General features: G+C 47.4%; 1 protein-coding gene across 1 annotated transcript in view; it reads right to left on the minus strand.

The window, feature by feature from the left end:
• LOC146177523 (saccharopine dehydrogenase-like oxidoreductase) overlaps positions 1–19250 on the minus strand; it is a 76530-nt gene that overhangs the window by 15108 nt on the left and 42172 nt on the right. The window contains exons 4-10 of the mRNA XM_084580494.1: positions 16969–17098; positions 14772–14821; positions 5313–5455; positions 4671–4788; positions 3411–3530; positions 1689–1745; positions 376–499 (exon numbers count right to left, since the gene is read on the minus strand). Coding sequence (XP_084436620.1) covers positions 376–499; positions 1689–1745; positions 3411–3530; positions 4671–4788; positions 5313–5455; positions 14772–14821; positions 16969–17098 — 742 coding nt within the window. The remainder of the gene's footprint in view (positions 1–375; positions 500–1688; positions 1746–3410; positions 3531–4670; positions 4789–5312; positions 5456–14771; positions 14822–16968; positions 17099–19250) is intronic.

The following is a 19250-nucleotide window of genomic DNA, read 5'->3' on the forward strand; positions in this document are numbered from 1 at the left end:
CAAAATGTTTATTTGAATGAAGATGTTAAGCAACAAGCAACAATCCAGATTAAATAAGTTTGTATACATACAGTGAGAGCAGGTTTCTACAAAATTCAGAACTCTGTGTGAATATTGAGAATGTGCGCTACTTCTGACATTTATGCTTGTGACATTCTCAAACAATGCAACATCTACACCAGAGCAACTGAAGGATGCTAGTCACAAGAAACAATCTTCAGATTTGAACACTGGCTGCCTCTAAATTTCCACTTTTCCCTGGGAAGCATGTCTCCATCTCCCTGTTTCATGCTGCACAAGTTACTGGGGTGGTAACTCGACATGAAGATCGGCTAGTAGTTCAACAGGCTCTGAACTAGCAATGTCCCACTGTACCTGGCCCATCCAGCCGGATGATCATGGAGTGGTCCATATTGCCAGTGTGGCGGTCAGTGGCCTCAGCCAGCTTCTCCTTCCAGCCGCGACCGCGCATGGTCATGGTGAATGAGCAGCCCAGGGCCTGCACCCGACAAAAATGTGGGTTTGGTTTGGTTTGTGGAGTTTAACGTCCTAAAGCTACTCAGGCTATGAGAGAAGCCGTAATGGAGGGCCCTAGAGATTTCGACCACCTGGGGTTCTTTAACGTGCACTGACATCGCACAGCACACGGACACCTTGCTTTTTGCCTCCATTGAAAAGCGGCCGCCGAGGCCGGGATTCGATCCCGCATCCTTGGGAACAGTAGTCAAGTGCCCTAACTACTGCGCCACCCCGGCGGGGCGGCAACAAAAATATTTTCAGAGAAGCAAAGAGCCAGGGCTAAACATGTTACTGAGATAGAACTGCACAGCCGTCAGTTTCACATCTAAGAAACCGGCCCAAGAAATGGGACACATGCACAAGACAGGTGACAGATGACCATGCAGCATCTATTGCCATCACTTTTCTTGTTCCCATTTCTAATAAAGAATTGTGCCGTTGTTGAGATGCAAGAGTGAAATGAATTATGTTGCAACTAATTGTCTCATAGTGTCACATAAAACCCATTGTGTGTACATGGAGATGAAAGCGGGTACTCGCATCTATTGTGCATGCTCCATGCGGGTGTCTAATGTGTGTCGCCTTGTGACCCTTTTGCCTTTCATCTCTCATTAAGTCTATGTGCTTTCAAGCTTAAATTCAAGACCCACATGGCATCAAACACATCTAAGACCACTCAGAGTTTTGCATTTCATTAGCTGACAGCTGAGCTGGTGGCCAGTCCAATGCATAATAGATGAGTTCATTGCATGGGAAGGAAGAGAGGTCCGCTGGAAAGTTGAGCATCTGGCCTGCTACCCATACTGGGTGAGGGGAAAAGAGGGTCCTGATGGGCGATGATGTGGCAAGAAAAGGTATGAAAATATATACACGCACGGTAAATGTGGATCACAATCACGGGTTCAGACCCCCGTCACTCAAGAAGCCGCAAAAAGCTTGCACTGCCTGAACAGCTTCCCATTTCTCCGACCAAGCACCCAGTATAGAGAGTCCAATGCGGCTCCGAACATGCCAAGAGCTTGTAACAGCTTATAGTATAGTATTAGTAGTAAGTGGTGGCCTGTTTCCATTCGGCATTGCGTGACTGATCTCATCTGCGACGTAAGTAGAAATCAACACATCAGCTCTTCCAAAAAGGACAAAAACAAATGGGGCAAATCTGTGCCAACCTGCTCCCTGGTGGGTCCACCTCGCTTCACCATGCCTGCTGAGAAGAAGCCCGGGAACTGCAAGCAGCAAGAAACGATGAGATTAGCCCGGACACAGGCTTCCAGACTAGCCAGTGTTGAGGCATACAGATTAAACCGCAATGTTGTTGAAGCCTTCAAAGAGGATAGGCCCAGACTTTTACCCCAAAGGCTGAAGTGTGGCTGTATGCAAATGCTGGCAATGTGGGTTCGCCAACAGTGTAACGTCCAACGTACCACTTGCAACACAAAGTGTAAAAATGCAAATGATTTTCCCTTCTGTTTTATTGCAACAAATATGTATATCAAAATTTTTTTTTCAAATTCACAGAATGGTTACCATCATACAGTCAAGATGCTGCAACCGAAGTTAAGGCACTTTCATTTTCTGATATACTGAGGCAGAGAATTTAACAAAAATTATTATTTGCACAGTTAAACAGTAGTCCTTTTTTAGCTTTCCATGCACACTTGTTTTTGGACCGGCACTCTGGCTGTTCATCCATCACACTCGTCATACCCTCATTCTTCCACTGTATCCCTCCCTGTCCAACTAATTATGCAGTAGTTCCCTTGATAGCCTGCTGCCCTCTGGTGGAGACTAGCTGTCTCGCCATACCCTACTCCTTCCATGGTACCCATCCTGTGACTGCAAATTCATCCACTCTTCCCACACACTTCCATGTGTCTACATTAACCATGCTCTAGTCACACATCTGCACTCTTACCACATCCTTCCCTTTTACTTACAGCGATCTTGCAGGTGGTTTCCGTCGTAAACATACTTATGCATTGCTACACTGCTCGCAATTCCTTCCTGCTACCATGGCAAGCCCCTCTGAATGCTTCTGGTTACACATTCCTCCACTCTTGCCATGCCCCCCTTCTTTTACAAAAGCCATGTTATGAGTGGTTCCCATGGCAATCATCATTTGGTTATGACGACAACAATGTGAGTCTCTCAGCAGGAGAAGGACCACTGATCACCTACATTTATTTTCCTAGACTTCCAATTGCGGAAGTTGTCAGCTGTGTAGTAACATGCATTAAATATGAATGTTATCACAAAACCAACAACTAGAAGCAGAGATTATTCTGTTGCATAGGAAGAGAGAGTGCATTCTAGCTTCACAACTTTTGCTTTGCTGCCTGAAAAGAAAACAAAACAAAAAAAAACATTTACAGGAAAACTAGGATACTCCATAACATTAAATATGAATGGAGAAGTTGAGGTATTTCTACCCCACAGAAGACAGCATACAAAACACTAAGTGCCGAACATCAGAGGCACTTGGCTTCCCCTTCAGTTAAGTGGGAAATCTGCAGCAGCTTGGCACCCTCGTCTCTGAAAGTCTGCTGGGCTTGGCACTTGTTGCAACAGCTGCCAAAGACCCGCACATAGAGCTTGACACCACTCTATTCTAGCCCTGTCCTACCTTCCTCTTCCACCTTCATCCTCACGTTTTTGCTAGATCCTCCTTCCTCCACTTTTCTCCTTACTCTCTCCTAGCTATTGCCATAATTTTATCCTCCATTGTACTCTTTCACTCTGCCAGCTAGAGACCAAGGTTGATGCTGACACCGTCGTTCAACCCACTCCGGCCTCTGCGGCGTGTCCACAGTCACCTGTCATTTGCAGGACAGTTCTGTCTCCCCCAGCGTAGAATCAAATAATGTCACGAAGACTCAGCGAGTCGTACTCACACGTTCGAGAAGCCAGCGGCCAAAGCCAAACATGCTGAGCAGGCCAAACATGGCCGCCACAAAGATGAGCCCCACACCGGAGAAGAAGCCGGGCACCCGCAGGTAGGTCTGCACTTGCACCTGCAGCAGTCGCAGGAGAACCGCCCTCCAAGGATGAGTGTCGTGCCCATTCCATCAACCGCCCCTCTCAAGAATCTAGCCACTTTTGTGCTCTGACATGCTGGTTTTATGTCTCTTACTGCTGTAGGCTACTTTTCAGCAGACCAAGTTCAAAGGTGAAACCGATGAGACCTCAGACAAAAAAAAGTTTCTAAGCATTAACTCACGACTTCACAATTCATTCACTATGGGCAGAGGCACAGGAATGCCAGACAGATGAGGTCTCAAATTTGGTCTGGTATGTCATTGTTGGGTGTAGAAGATGAATGCAGCCCTGACTTCGCCTGAGACAACTCTCAAAGATGTGTTGTGAAATCCCCCCCCCCCCATACTAGCCTCCTAACAATAACTTTTACTTCCCTTCAATTTGTTAAAAAAGTGAAAAATAGAAACAACTTCATCTGCACACAGAGCGTATGTCTGGCTGATCGCAAAACATATTGCAAGACCACAATTTGTAGAAATATCGATAGCAGTAACCAGAAATTCGTGTCATCTGGGAACGCATTTGGCGAGAGAAAAATGGCGTAACTCTACTGCCCGCAATTTTGAGCATATAAAATGGAAAATCATACGAGCCAAGAACGTATCAACCTTGAGCTTACTGAGGAACAATTCACAAGCTTTGGCATTTTGGTTGCTGTTGCAGTGTTCAGCACCCTTTAATCACTTTCGAGTATTGAAAGAAGCCCAGACTGGATATTGTACAAGCCTGTGCTCATCAGTGAGCTCCAAATCTTCGTAGCATGATGTGTGGCAACGTTTAAATTGCAGTGGCATGCACAGCACATGCACATTACATTAAATATGGTCCTGGAACAGCAGTGTTCCTTCAAAATTGCACTGCATTCATCAGAAACTGCCTTTCAACTCAATTGGAAACAGGGATACAGATAGAAAAAAACGAATGCAAGAAAGAAAAAGAACGAGTAGTGAAATAGATGAAATCCTGCCCAAGATAAAGGCTTCATTTCAAAGTCTATGTACAATGCTGCCTACAAAACCATTTTATGATCTGCTCAATCAGATGGCTGCAGTGCCAACCACAGACCCCTGCTACACAGCAATTCTCTGGGTGCAGGGTGAGCGCCAGCGACTGACCGGCTTGGTGTCACGCAGCTGATGCCGGAACATCTCGCTGTGGAGCATCACGGACCGGTCGCTACCCAGGAACGGCAGGCACCAGCCCTGGGCGACATCGCTCCAGAAAAGGGCATTTCTGAAAACACACCGGTTCTCCCTTTAGAACTACTAAAAACTGATTTAAGAGCAATGCAGTGATCCCCTCGAAGATACTATGATGAGCAGACACACTACAGCACACAAGGAGTTCTGCTTTGTTAAGCCATTTGGCTCCTGCTCTCAGCTGCTCCTGGCTGCATGGGTTTAGTAGCAACAACTGAATGCAATGGTTGCAAGAGGGCCACATGCCAAGAAAACTGCACTGATGCATGCTAGCATTACGCACACAATGTGAATATTTGCCGAAGTTGTGGGTGGTGAGCTTGAGACACTTCTCAAGAAGGCTCAGCCATATTTGCTAGAGCCATTAGCATTATGCCATATTGCCACTGGCAAGGCTACTGGGCTTGCACTGTTCCACTTGGCAGCCACTGAAAGCGCAGAACTGCGGTTATGGCATGATCTGTTGTTTCCACAGATGACATTGGCCACACAAAGTGCAGGTTTCCCATGAGACGCAATTGAACACCTTGGTTCAGCACGAAGGTGGTCACTGTTTACCTGCGAGCCAGGCGCATTTGGTGTGGTGGCTGTGGCTTGGCGAAGAGCTTCTCACGGGCCTGCCGCCGCAACTCCACCAACTCCGAGGCATGTGCCAGGCCATACATGGCGCTCTGCCATGTGCCAAAGTTGATCTTCATGCCCTGCACAGGAGACAGAGGTTCAGGTGCTGACTACTTGTAGCACCCAACCTAGCTCCACTGCAGACTGGGGGCTATCTGGAGTATCACTCGACCTAAGGGTAGCGACAGTGCTGATGCGCATTTGACAGTGCCAACTTCTGAAACAATCTGCTGCTCAGAAACGGTCAACCAGACACTGAGAAATTGACTACACAGGCGCAGTAGTGATGACCTGTCTGGAGGGAGAAAAAAAATGTGCAAGTCTGATGTGCCGTGAAAAAATGCAAAGCAAATGAGGAATGTATGCTTCGCAGAGCAATAAATTAGAGTGTGAAAATGAAATTGAATTGAAATTTAATTCTGCAACAATAAAATGTTGCGAGGAAGTCGAGTAAAAGCTTTAAGAACAGCTTGAGGAATCCCTGAACCTCTGGCACACAGGTAAGTACTGTTGCATGCGGCTAAGCCAGTATGAACCCACAGTATTCAAATACGAGTGTTATTCCACTACACAAGTTAAGCACAAAGAATTTTTAGATGAGAAAAAAACACAGCACAAAGAAATCATAAAAAATGCATAACTTTAGTACGCCATAACACAGACATAGCACACAATACTTTTGATAACACTGCAGATATGACACGTCGGTGTTTTTTTACTTAAATTTCTATTGCCTACACTTCTTAATAAGATACTTAACATTTATGTTCCCATAATTTGTCCTGCATTTGGTTGCCATCCAGGGTTCTAAATAGCATATATTATAAGAGGGAGAGTTTTCCTTAACTCTGCTAGATTAGGTATGTCACCACTCTCTTTTTAATCGAAGTTTATGCAGGTAACATGATTTGTAATCGTACATGGATATACTAATCAAAGCAGTGTTGAATTTTCTAAATGAGTCTGCAGTGTGGGAACAACACGAGATTTTGCAGCCAGATAATTTCGATTTGATGATTTCACAACAACAGTCAGCTCCATAAACATCCAATCATACTGCTGCATGGTGAGCAAGATGCCACATGTTGCGCGACATTGGAATCGACCGAGCCAATTACTAAAGGAACGTTAGAGCTTGTCAGTGCAATTTTAAAATAAAGCTTGGTCCCCGTCATCAACTGGTGCACCTACACGTCAACACCTTGTATTTCGATGGCACGCCTCTTTCGCCGTTCTTATGCCGATGACCTCTTTACAAGGAAACAGGCATTGCTAGACATCAGGCTTCCTCAACGGCCACAGGTACTGCAAGCCTGAAGATGCACATAGTGCTCCAGGCCAGGGATTCAAGTAGTATCCCCATTACCATGGCATTACTTTCGAAGACAGCCATATTAGCTCTGTGGACCCAGACTTTTTTATAATGCTGTTTCTCATGGGTATGGGTATGGTATGGGTATGGTTATATGGGTATGGGTACCCATGGTCATGGGTACCCTATTTCACTTAGAAATCAACTAAATTTATGCCTATATACAACATGCTCGCATTTCACATGCCACAGGTGTCAACCAAACTCCAACAGATTCGAAGCATGGTTGAAAGTGGACATGATAACATGACCCAGTCATCAAGATAACGTCTATACCAGCTATGCAACTGACTGCCACTGCACTAGTACTAGAAGTGTTTCCAAAATGTAATGCTACATCCCTTACCTAATATACCCCTTACTTGGGCCTCAAGGTAATAATATTGTTACGTGGAAGATTTACAGTCCCAAAGCTGTCCGCACAACTAACGTTAATGAGGGCACCGATTTCACAACACTCAGCGTCGTCGTCTTCTCCGAGTCTGTTGCACTTCTTCATCCTCATCACTGTGGAAAACCAGTCTCCTCCCCCTTCGCCGCGACCGACCACCACCACCCCAACGAGCTTCGTGGCAGCACCGGCTGGAAGAGGAGGTAAATACCTCCCCTTGGGGGAAGGAGACCAGCGATGGGTGCGCCACCAAGACGTCTACGCGGGTTCCCGCGAGAAGACGAGAGGGAGCTTCTGGATCCAGCCGGCAACGAGAGCAGTCGTATCCCGCCGCCTCTCCCGGCAAATGCCGGGGGATAGCGGGCACGGAGTACGCTGCGCACACGGGAGGACCCGTCGTGCATGACCGTCCATCTTCTGGTTCCCAACGGCGAAGCGACCGGTAAATACCGCACGCTCTCGCCGCCTCCCGCGGCAAACGCCGTGGTATGGCTTTGTCCGAAGAATGCGGCGCGCACGGGAGATCCCGGGCGCCATATTCACGGCGTGTGCAAATGTCCGCCGCCGAAGTCGCACCCCCATTCCCCAGCCGGTGAGTCAAAAGTTCTTACGTAGCCTTGCCCTTCCAAGGAAAACCTTGTTGATGTAAGTCGTGCCTCGTTAATATGTATACTTTGGTTTCCGACCAAAACTGTCCATAAAGCGAGTCATCCATAATAACGAGTCATGAATAAAAACAAAAAGGATTTTATTTGTAATTAACGACTGCTTTTGTACTAACGGTGCTCACTGGACTCAACATTTCGCAGAACACCGGCAATTTTGAGTGCATTATCCTTGCCATTGCTGTCTTCGAAAAATTGTAGTGCAGTCTGAAGCGACTCGCTTACCATGACACCCGTGATGTTGGGCTTTGTGTTGGTCGAACTTTCGAGCACGAACTCCTCACTGGCCGATGAATCAGCGTCTGATTCTCTACTCACTGCGCCACTTCCAAAATGGCCTCTTCACTGAGCTAAGTAGCTGCTTGAGATTCTCTTGAGGCGAGGAAACAGCTGAGCTGTCAATACTAGTCCCTCGCAGCTTGGATTGACTGAGATGGCTTTTGCCGCTTATATTCACAGATTTCTTCGCGCCTGCGTTCAGCTCTATTCTTTTGCGTTTAACTCCCGCCATGCCAAAAGCCAGACTCAAGTTGAGGGTTACAGGCTCCTGGTGCTGTGCACTTTTTTGCCTAGTTAACCTCTTTGCCTTTTCGTTCTTCTGATTCTTTCTTTTTTGCCTTGTACTGTTTCTGTAAGGAAGCAAGGGAGTCAAGTTGGCAAGCTGCTATGCAGAGGGTTATCGAACATCCCATCTTGGCGCCGTTTTTATGTGTTCCCATAAAACAAACACTGCAAGCTGAAGTATAGTTTAGAACGACGGCTAGCCGACTACGAAGAGCTCGGACCTTGTCAAGGCCGCATCGTTGATTCAAAGCGAAGCCGACATACGGACCGCCTAGTGTGCATAGTTTAGCAGTTCAGCGCGCAACAGGGACGAAAACCAGGAGCATGAGAGGGAAGCGCGTCCAGGAGACGGGACACCCGGTCCCGGTTGCGTGTTCGTACGTCGCCTTTCTTTTGTCGCTCTACTTTGCGAGTGTGTCTTAACTCTCACCGAAAAGCGTTAACGGCTTCATGGAACACACATTGCGCTTTGGGAAAGAAAACTTCAGTTCCCACCACCACTGTAGGCACTTGTCTTTCTTCCTGTCATTTCTTTCTTACGCTTTTACCGGCCTCTCTGTTCACGTTCAGCAGAATTTATTGCAACCGCATTTTGCTGTTTTCCCGACTGCGGTGGCACTTCCGCTGAACCCAGAAATCTCCTTTTTCCCCTCTTTCGGGGTCTTTCTTACGCTGACCCTCGGTTTGCTGTGTACGTTCTTCTCCGCTCTTGCGCTCCCCCTCCCTTAGAACGGCGACACGCCCGCTTTGCTTCTTTGCAACCCCACAGGACTCGTTCAGGCATCCGGCCGTATCGGCTATCGCGTAGGTTTGCGGGCGGCGCGTCCTTCTTTAACTTGCGTTCGGACTGCTCTGCTTTTTTTTCAAGCACTGTCCATATTAACGAGACAAAAATACATGGGCCCAAGTGGGGTGCGTGTATTCTTCCCCTGTCCATTGTCCGGACAGCGAGTTTCCATATTAACGAGGCATAAATACATTGAAAAGGTTTCATCCCCAGAGAAACTGTCCATAATTCGGGTCGTCCATATTAACGGGGCACGACTGTATAGCTAGCCGGCATGCTCTGTATTATTTGCAAGTGCAATAAATAGCATTAGAGTATTAACGATGTGTCGTCCCCGTCCTTTGTCCCCCTTGTTCCCCTCCGTGGGTCGCTAGCGAGAACGTTGTACCTGCGGAGTGTGAGCGGGGAGGAAGACCGTCCCCCTCTAAGCCCCCACATCACGAACAGCGAGTACAGCTAAGTAACACTACCCCCCCCGCGGGAAAAGCACAGTCCCGGTGCGGTCTATGTTAGCGAAATAGAACGTTGATAATAGGGCTTGAGACGGGACACATGCACTATTTCGGAGGTTGGAGCTGTGAACGGGGACTTCGGAACCACAGATTCAACTTCGTAGGTGACGTCGGTCACGGGGCGCAAAACACGGTAAGGGCCAGTGTAACGGGGCATAAGTTTTTCACACAAGCCCACTCGACGGCACGGGAGCCACAGCAAAACGAGAGATCCAGGAGTGTAGTGGACATCACGGTGGCGGCTGTCGTACCGGATCTTTTGGGAATCTTGGGATGCAGAGAGCCTGGCATGAGCTATCCGGCGGGCATCATGAGCGCGGGTGACGGCATCACTGGTGTAAGTACTGGTGGCGTCTGCCGCGGGTAGAGAGGTGTCGAAGGGTAGTAACGGGTGTCCGCTAAATAATAAATAAAATGGGGAGTATCCAGCGGTAGAATGAACAGATGAATTGTAGGCGAATGTGACAAAGGGGAGATGAACGTCCCAATCTCGATGGTCGTCAGACAGATACATGGCCAGCATGTCTGTGAGGGTACGTTTTAGACGTTCCGAGAGGCCATTGGTCTAGGGATGATATGCGGTGGTGAATTTGTGGCGGACGGAGCACGAACAAAGAAGTTCGTCAACCACTCGCGACAGGAAACAGCGGCCACGGTCAGTTAGTAGTTCACGAGGAGCACCATGATGAAGAATTACGTTTTCTAGAAGGAAGTCAGCGACGTCTGTGGCGCAGCTGGTCGGGATGGCTCGGGTAATAGCGTACAGAGTAGCGTAATTGGTGGCGACGGCGATCCATTTGTTCCCCGAGGTGGAAACTGGAAAGGGGCCAAGGAGGTCAACGCCTATACGGGAAAACGGGTCAGTTGGTATCGGTATCGGCTGCATATGACCTGAAGGCAAAATTGTGGGCTTCTTCCGAAGCTGACACAGTTCACATGCGGCAATGTACTGCTGGACAGAGCGGTAGAGCCCCGGCCAGTAGAAACGTCGGCGCAGGCTGCCGTATGTGCGAGAGACACCCAAGTGGCCAGTCGTGGGAGCATCATGGAACTGTTCAAGGATGGTGGAACGCAGGTGTTGGGGAACGACGAGCAAAAGGTCTGTGCCATCTGGTCGCATATTACGTTGGTATAGGGTGTTCTCATGGAGCACAAATAAGGCGAGAGATGGGTCAGGGCAGTCGGAGGTAAGATGGAGGATAATGGAATGCAGAGAAGGATCTAAGTGCTGTTCCTTGGCAATGTTGGCAAAGGCGGAGACAGACAAGACACATGCATCATCGTCAGAGTCTGTAGGACTAGGGGAGTCGACGGGATGACGTGACAGTCTGCATCTTGGTGAAGCCGGCCGGACTTGTAGACGACAAAAAAGTTGTATTCTTGTAATCGTAGCGCCCAGCGCCCCAAACGGCCAGTAGGATCTTTGAGAGAGGAAAGCCAGCACAAGGCATGATGGTCTGTTATCACAGTAAAATGGCGGCCAAACAAATAAGGGCGGAATTTCGTAATAGCCCAGACAAGCGCCAGGCACTCTCGCTCTGTAAAAGAATAATTTTGTTCGGGTGTCGAGAGGAGGTGGCTGGCATACGCAGTCACTCTTGTATGGCCGTGTTGTCGCTGAGCGAGTATAGCTCCTATTCCATGGCCACTTGCGTCGGTACGGAGTTCAGTATTGGCGGAAGGGTTGAAGTGGGCCAAGACTGGTGGAGTAGTTAGAGCAGCAATAAGCTCTGAGAAAGCTGCAACTTGTTCAGGCCCCCAATAGAATGAAACGTCTTTCTTGAGGAGTTGGGTGAGCGGACGAGCAAGGACTGCGAAGTTCGGGACGAATCGTCGGAAATAAGAACATAGGCCAATAAAGCTTCGGACATTGCTGGATGAACGCGGAGTGGGAAAATCTCCGACGGCACGTATCTTGTCAGGGTCAGGCTGAACACCGGAAGCATTAACCAAGTGACCAAGCACTTTGATTTCCCGATGGCCGAAATTGCATTTCTTTGAGTTGAGTAGAAAGCCGGCACAGCGGAATAGCTCGAGAATGGTAGAAAGGCGAGAGAGGTGGCTGTCAAAAGTGGACGAGAAAACAATGACGTCGTCTAAGTAACAAAGACAAGTCATCCACTTGAAGCCGCGCAGCAATGAGTCCATCATCCGTTCGAAAGTTGCAGGAGTGTTACATAGGCCAAAAGGCATGACTTTGAATTGATAAAGGCCGTCAGGGGTGATGAACGCTGTTTTTTCACGGTCTCTCTCGTCGACAGAAATCTGCCAGTAGCCGGAACGAAGGTTGATGGATGAAAAATAACTAGCTCCGTGCACACTATCAAGCACGTCGTCGATGCGCGGAAGAGGATATACATCTTTTTTGGTTATCTTATTCAAATGACGGTAGTCAACGCAGAATCTCCAACTGTTATCCTTCTTCTTGACCAACACGACAGGGGATGCCCAGGGGCTACTAGAAGGCTCGATTATGTCATTCGCTAACATCTTTTCGACCTCCGTTTGAATGATGCGTCGCTCGGCAAGCGAAACGCGATAGGGCCGCCTGTGAATAGGACTGGCGTCACCGGTGTCAATGCGGTGGGTGACAACTGTCGTTTGACGCAATGGGCGGGTACCGAAGTCGAAAAGGTCACTGTAGGTAAACAAAAGCTTGTGTAACACAGTGGCGAATTCAGGTTGCAGATCAGCTGCAATCATGCTGTCAAGCGGATAAGGGCGCAATGTGGACGACAAGGGGTTGTTGGCAGGGACGGCAGTTTTGTGATCTGTAGACAGAGCTGAAATGGCACAATCGGTAATCGGGGACAGCAGGGATGAAATTCCCTCGGGCAGAACTTAATTTGAAAAGCTGAAGTTAAGGACAGGGAGAGTGGTGCGGTTCTGGGAAATGTGCACAATTAGATGAGGAAGGGTGACGTGCCGCTGCAGCATGACATGAGTAATGGGACAGGGACAAGCAAGATAATCGCCATCTGAGACGGGTGGAAATGACGACATAGGGATGCAAACGGCCGTTTCAGGAGGAAGGCGGTTAAATTGTGCTGATCGAAGGCGGGGTGAGCAGGAGGGGTCTTCAGAGCAGAGCGGAAAGTCCAAACGAAGTAGGCCGCTAGAGCAGTCAATAAGGGCAGAGTGGGCTGTTAAGAAGTCAATGCCAAGGATAACGTCGTGGGGGCATTCATGTAGGACGGTGAACAACACTGGGGCATGACGGTCAGCAATTGTAACTAGCGCCGTACACATGCCAACCACGGCAGCAGGGCTGCCATTGGCGACGCGAACTGTGGACGAGACGGCTGGCGTAAGGACTTTCTTGAGGCGACGGCAAAATGAGGAGCTGAGAACGGACAGTTGGGCGCCTGTATCAATTAGAGCAGAAATGGGAACTCCATCCACAAGGACGTCGATACGGTTATTTTGTAGGGCAGGGGTCAACAGAGGTTTTTCGGTCCGGGTCATAAATGCAGCGTCACCTCCGGGAGCTGCATTGGCTAGTTTTCCGGTACGTGGCCAGAATATGACGGTGGCGAACTGCGGCGAGGAAGAGGAAAATGCGAGCATCGTGCTTGCGGGGATGGTGAACGATTGGCAGCACGGACAGTGGAACCGGGGTCAGCAAGGGTCTGGTCGGGGCGAGGTGGGGAATAGCGAGGGGCATAGTCTCCGCGGCGGTCGGCGTAGGTGTACTGACGAGATGGCGTGTACCAGCGACTACGGCAGTTGCGGGAAATGTGGCCAACGCGAGAACGAGTAAAACAGATGGCGCGATTGTCGTGGGTACGCCATTCATTTGGGTTGCGGTAATGATATCGGGGCGAGAAACCGGCGTTGGTTGAGGTGGCAGCAATTACTGGAGGGGCAGGTCCTGAATCCGTGGTGTCGGTGGTGCTGGTAGAAGGGAGGCCCATATTCGCAACCTCTTGGCGAACAAACAGCCTTAATAAGTGATATGGTAGCCAGGGTGTTGTTGGGTGTATGCGACAGCGAGGCCGCGGGAGTCATTGCCTCAAGCTCTTGGCGGACAATGCGTGTCAAAGTGCTGTCGTTAGCAGGCGGTCGAGGAGTCGGGATATCGATACAGGAGGAGCTAGCAGCAGTGTTCGGCAGCCGGTCGAAACGGTGAGATATGCGCCTCTGTTTCGCCTGCTCGAAACGTCGGCACACCTGCAGCACAGAGTCCACGGTGGAGCAATCCCTGCACAACAGGAGGTTGAGGGCATCATCGGCAATGCCTTTCACTATATGGTCGACTTTATCCTCCTCAGGCATGCCTTGGTCGACTTTGCGGCATAGAGACAGGACGTCTTGGATGTAAGTGAGATATGACTCCGCAGACATTTGGGCGCGAGAGGCGAGCGCTTTTTTGGCGGCAATGTGGCGGTCAATAGGCTTTCCGAATAGGTCGTGCAGCTTCTGTTTGCAAATATCCCAAGATGTTAGCTCGTCTTCGTGGGTTTCAAACCACACCCGCGCGGTCCCAGCCAAGTAAAATATTACATTCGCGAGCATGAGTGTGGCATCCCACCTGTTGTGCTTGCTCACGCGCTCGTATAGGGCTAGCCAGTAGTCTACGTCAACGTCGTCTGTCCCGCAAAAGGTTCCAGGGTCACGGGGGTGGGCCATGACAACAGCAGGTGCGGCGGCTGTAGAGGTAGAGGCGTCTGTAGTCATTGTGGTGGTTTCGATGTGGCGGCCGCTGCGGAGATCCAGCTTGTGACAGGGGATCGAATAGATTCACCTCCACCAAGAGATGCTACATGGAAGATTTACAGTCCCAAAGCTGTCCGCACAACTAACGTTGATGAGGGCACCAATTTCACAACACTCAGCGTCGTCGTCTTCTCCGAGTCTGTTGCACTTCTTCATCCTCATCACGAACAGCGAATACAGCTAAGTAACAATATTAAAAAAAAATAAAGACACTGAACCTCACCAATGTTGCCAATGGCAGCCTTGGCACACAAAGCAAGCATCCTGTGTATTGGGAGGCATGTAATGACCACAAAGCATCTGACAATCTGGGGAACAGCAAGCACACGAAAAGCTAGATAACTCCAATTTTTCTAAGGGCACCAGTCCCAAACACAAAAGCTTCTTACCTGTGGACCTTGCTTCATGAACACGAATGACTCCACCTGGTCCAAGTCACCTGCAAAGCAGAGAGGAAAGAATTCCAATGCATCCAATGCAGCTTTGAAGCAGAGTTAGGCCTAGTAACCCCTAGTGAGCAGAGTGCTGCCGTCGTGCCGACAAGCAGCAGGAAGTAGGCATGCCACTAGAATGGGTGTATCCTATTCATGCATCAGATAAGTTTATTCATTGCCATGTTCTACATATTTACCTATCAATGTACCAAACTATTTCACGATCACCTTACAATTAAATACACCTAGAATCAACTTATAGGCTCAAGAATGTCACCCCCTTCTCAGTGTTGTGACATGCAAGTTGCAGCAGGGATCAAGTATGTGTAAATTCATGCATGCTTAATCAAGCCACTACAGTGAACAAACTAATTTCACACCGTCTGCATGTGATGTGATGGTGCTCTGGAAAGTTTGCAATTATGCTGAATTTTAAACCAACAGCCTTAAAGTTCTGTTCTCCAGGAAATTTAGTGCCTGCATTGTTCCTGGCACTGAAAAAAATTATGAAGATGCCTCCAGCAGGTGGTAGGCAGCAAGTGATATGGCCGGCCAATGACTGGTTAGAGGATTGTATGACATCACGACGACACCATGTGAAATGGGAGAGTTCATGGAAGCTGCTAACTTGTGGCTTCTTTGAGATCAGAATTGAAGCTTCCAGGATCATATTGGATCCAAAGTCACTCCTAGGCCATGCAGGTACTTCCGTACGGGTTGTTTAATGTGGGGATTCATATCTATTTTGAGCCACCTTTCACATAAAGTGGTAGCTTAAGACTGTATGTTAATCATTATGTGCATGATAGAGTGCCCTGCCGGGGCGGTGCTGTGGTAAGACGCCCGACTACTGTGCCGGAGTACCCGGGTTCGAACCCGACCACGGCGGCTGCGTTTCAATGGAGGCGAAACGAAGCGGCGTCCGTGTGCTGTGCGATGTCAGCGCACGGTAAAGATCCCCAGGTGATCGAAATTACTCCGTAGCTCTCCACTATGGCCCCCCTTTCCCTCTTTCCACTTTCATTCCCTTCCCTTAAGGCGCGGTTCAGGTGTCCACAGAGCAAGTGTGACAGATGCTGCGCCTTTCCCTTCGTGTGAAACAATTATTATTATTATTATTATTATTATAATAAAGGCTTAAACTAAGAGATCGGTGATTAAGCAAAAGGCAAGGTACATGAACGTGATTCTTTTCAAATCCATGTCATCAGCGACTGCAAGAAAATTGTGATTTCTGTATTCAGCACCTGAGTTGCATTCCCTGCATTAATTTGCATCGCATCAAAACTCGATATGTTGATGTAACCAATGTACATAACGAAGGATGCATCTAACTACTGTGGAGACATAATGGTTTAATCAGAAGAATGTATGAGTTTAACTCGTGATCAATGCACCCCTGTGGCAGTAAACACACTCCAAGTAGCGTTCGAACTCACATAATAAACAAATTTCCCACACACATCAATGTAAGGCCAACAACAAGCTTTATGCCATGTCCATTTTGATCATGTGAAGGCTGCCCAAGGAAGGTGGTGTACAGTCTTTGTCAAAAGTATACAGCCCAAGAGGTTTGCTTCTAAGCACTCTAGCGTCGCTGCTGGCAGCAGTACTGGAATATGAAAGTAAGCTAGAGGAGAATGAGGACGAGATTTGTCATCTATGAGATTTCGAACGCTAGAGTTGCTTTCCGAGTCTCGTTACTGGGCTTAGGATAAAAATCCTTGGGCCGTATACTTTTGACAAAGACTGTTACATATGTTCACCAAGTAGCTTGCGGAATTGGATCCTTGCTCTGCTTTAGATCTAAGGACTGTATGGACTTGTTCAAAATGAAATAACTTTATTTTACTTAGAGCAATTTATACCTTATGAGGATGACTAATAGGAACTATATTCAAACGTTGTTTAACATCACAAATTCACTCTGTTCACACCCTATAACACTGCATCCTTCAAGCAAACAATCTGCTCAATGACCTGGAATTGTCATTGCGCTATTCTGAAAGCATGAAATTAACACCTGAAGCACAATTCCTTTCTCTTAAAGAGGCTAGAAGAATTCTGTGCCTTTGTCATGCAACACTGCTCCAAGTTCCAGGGCTTTCTGCGCATGCCCTTAAGTGGTTGAAGAAAGTAGTAAGGCACGTACCCTTGAAGTTCTGTCGCAGGTAGGTGAGGCACATTTCGGCTGGGATGCTGTCAAAGCCACATGCGCCCAGGATGAAGACTCCCTTCTCTTGAGCCTCGTCATAGAACTCAATCTGCATCTGCTCCAGGTACTGAGGGGCGACAAAAGACAGCGATCCAGACATATCAGGTGATGATCACATGATGCAAAAGCTCTCCTTGATGCCATAGATGCTGATGGATTCTTCGCCACAAGACATTCAGAGCAAAGCTTAGCAATTCTCCACACAAAGCTCGTATTGCAAGTGGTAGAAGCTGCTACTTGGATAGTTAGGTAACTATCAGGGTTTACAGTCTACTTCAAGTAATTAAGCAACAAAGCAGCAATAAGTGAATTGACCATAATTTCTGGGCATCCCACATAATACTGGCAAGCCACAGCAGCACTTTGGGCAGCCTCTGCCCAGCAGGCATGGACTGCATTGGCCAGTACACGCCAAGCGGGCACACAACTAGATAGGTATTTAAGACACAGAATGAACCTTCCAACTTTTGAAGAGTAAGGCGAGAGGGCACGATTACATGCACATGTTCTTGGATAGTACTAACCAAAAAAACGTGTCAAAAAAGCACACTGGCTCAGGGCTACACATTCTTATTCTCATGGCAAAAAGCCCTACTTTGTGCACTCCCATAAGTTGCCATCCTGTCGGAGCTTTGTCTCGAACAGGGGCTTTCGGCGTCACCTACAATCTGTCCAACAACAAGCTGTCTTTACGGCACTGCAAAAAATCACTGCTACAGTAGGATACAACTTTAAAAAAGAAACAGTACTTTGTAACACTGGGCCACCGTGTGCAGTATCCCGTATTACTCTACTGGTAACTATCAATAACAAGTGAAATCAGCTTTTTCATGCCCAACTATATCAAACAAGCCACAGGCATCAAAATTCCCAAGCTCATAGATTTGTATGAAGGTGATCTTATTGTTTAGGCAACAGGAAAATGCAACAGTGGATTACTCTTTGTCATGAAAGAATTTAGTGTGGCAGTCACTGAAGACTTCATTTGTACCCGACTACAGGGCCATGCGATTATCAAATTTAGGGTTGAAAGACTAATGTGAATAGCTGGCTTCAAATCCAATTGTGCATGTTTTTCAATAATTAAAACAAGTGCATTTTATCTGATTTAATAATAATGCTCTTCCACAAAATGTACCAAAGAAGAGACCACCATTTTATGCTTTTCCTATACTGTTAAATTTAGAATTACAGGTGGGGTCACAAGGAATCATAAAATATGGGATCAGGTGGAAATTTCGCACATGGGACCATTTGGAGTAGGTAATTGACTTGGCAGAGTGGAGCAGCTTTCCATTTGAAGAAACAAAACAGATTTGAAACTCAGAATCCCATATGCTTCCATGGAAGATAATGTACAAGCACGGAAATATATATCACGCATAAGAAACAGGGTCACATACTAATATCATCAATTAAATGTATATGCATCCACTGAGCACACTTTCACTCAGATTTATACATCCTCTTTATGAGACTCTCATACTGGCACCAGTGATTCTTTCCTACTTAGTGAAGTTATATGCAATGCATTTCTGTCTGCAATGTTGCAGAAACATTTATTCCCTACAGTTTAGTAGGTTAAACTGCCAACAGCTTTTATTAAAGTAATTATGTTACATTCTGATAAGTTTGTCAAAATTGAAAGCCTACATGTCAATAAATGTCACAAGTGAACCTTGGTAAGGTCGCCTGCTTTCAAGTGGGACCATTTGTAAAAACCATTCCCTTTCAAATGGTCCCACTTGAATTTCATGTGGGACCACTTAAATTCTCACTTCATATTTTCACCTGGTATGCTAGTGCAGTCTGCGAAATATAATTTTGTTCTGAGAAAACAAAGTCATATACAGAGAAGAGAGACAATACCTAACACCTGCAGCACAAAAAGCAATGCTGATACTGTCATGAATCATGACATATTCTAAGCTGCTGTCATCAGTGTACAAAATGTCATCTTAAAGACTGCAAGATTAGTTGCTACCTCTTTGCTGGTGGAGTAATGTCAGAAGTTGCAATCGAAAAAAGAGCATTCACCGTAGGTACTTGCCACTGGTCTACATAATTGGTTTGCCATGCTTTCTTGTTACGTCAAAGGCCAACAAGAAATGCCACAAAGAGTACAAAACAATTTTCGTTACGCTTCCTGTGGGTTTGTGATGCAGCATTCCTCTTAGTTTTTATTCCCTTCTTATGATTTAATGTTAAATTTTTTATGT

This window comes from Amblyomma maculatum, chromosome 10, assembly GCF_055883805.1.
Source record: "Amblyomma maculatum isolate TAMU_Amacu chromosome 10, ASM5588380v1, whole genome shotgun sequence".
In the NCBI taxonomy this organism is placed as follows: domain Eukaryota; kingdom Metazoa; phylum Arthropoda; class Arachnida; order Ixodida; family Ixodidae; genus Amblyomma; species Amblyomma maculatum.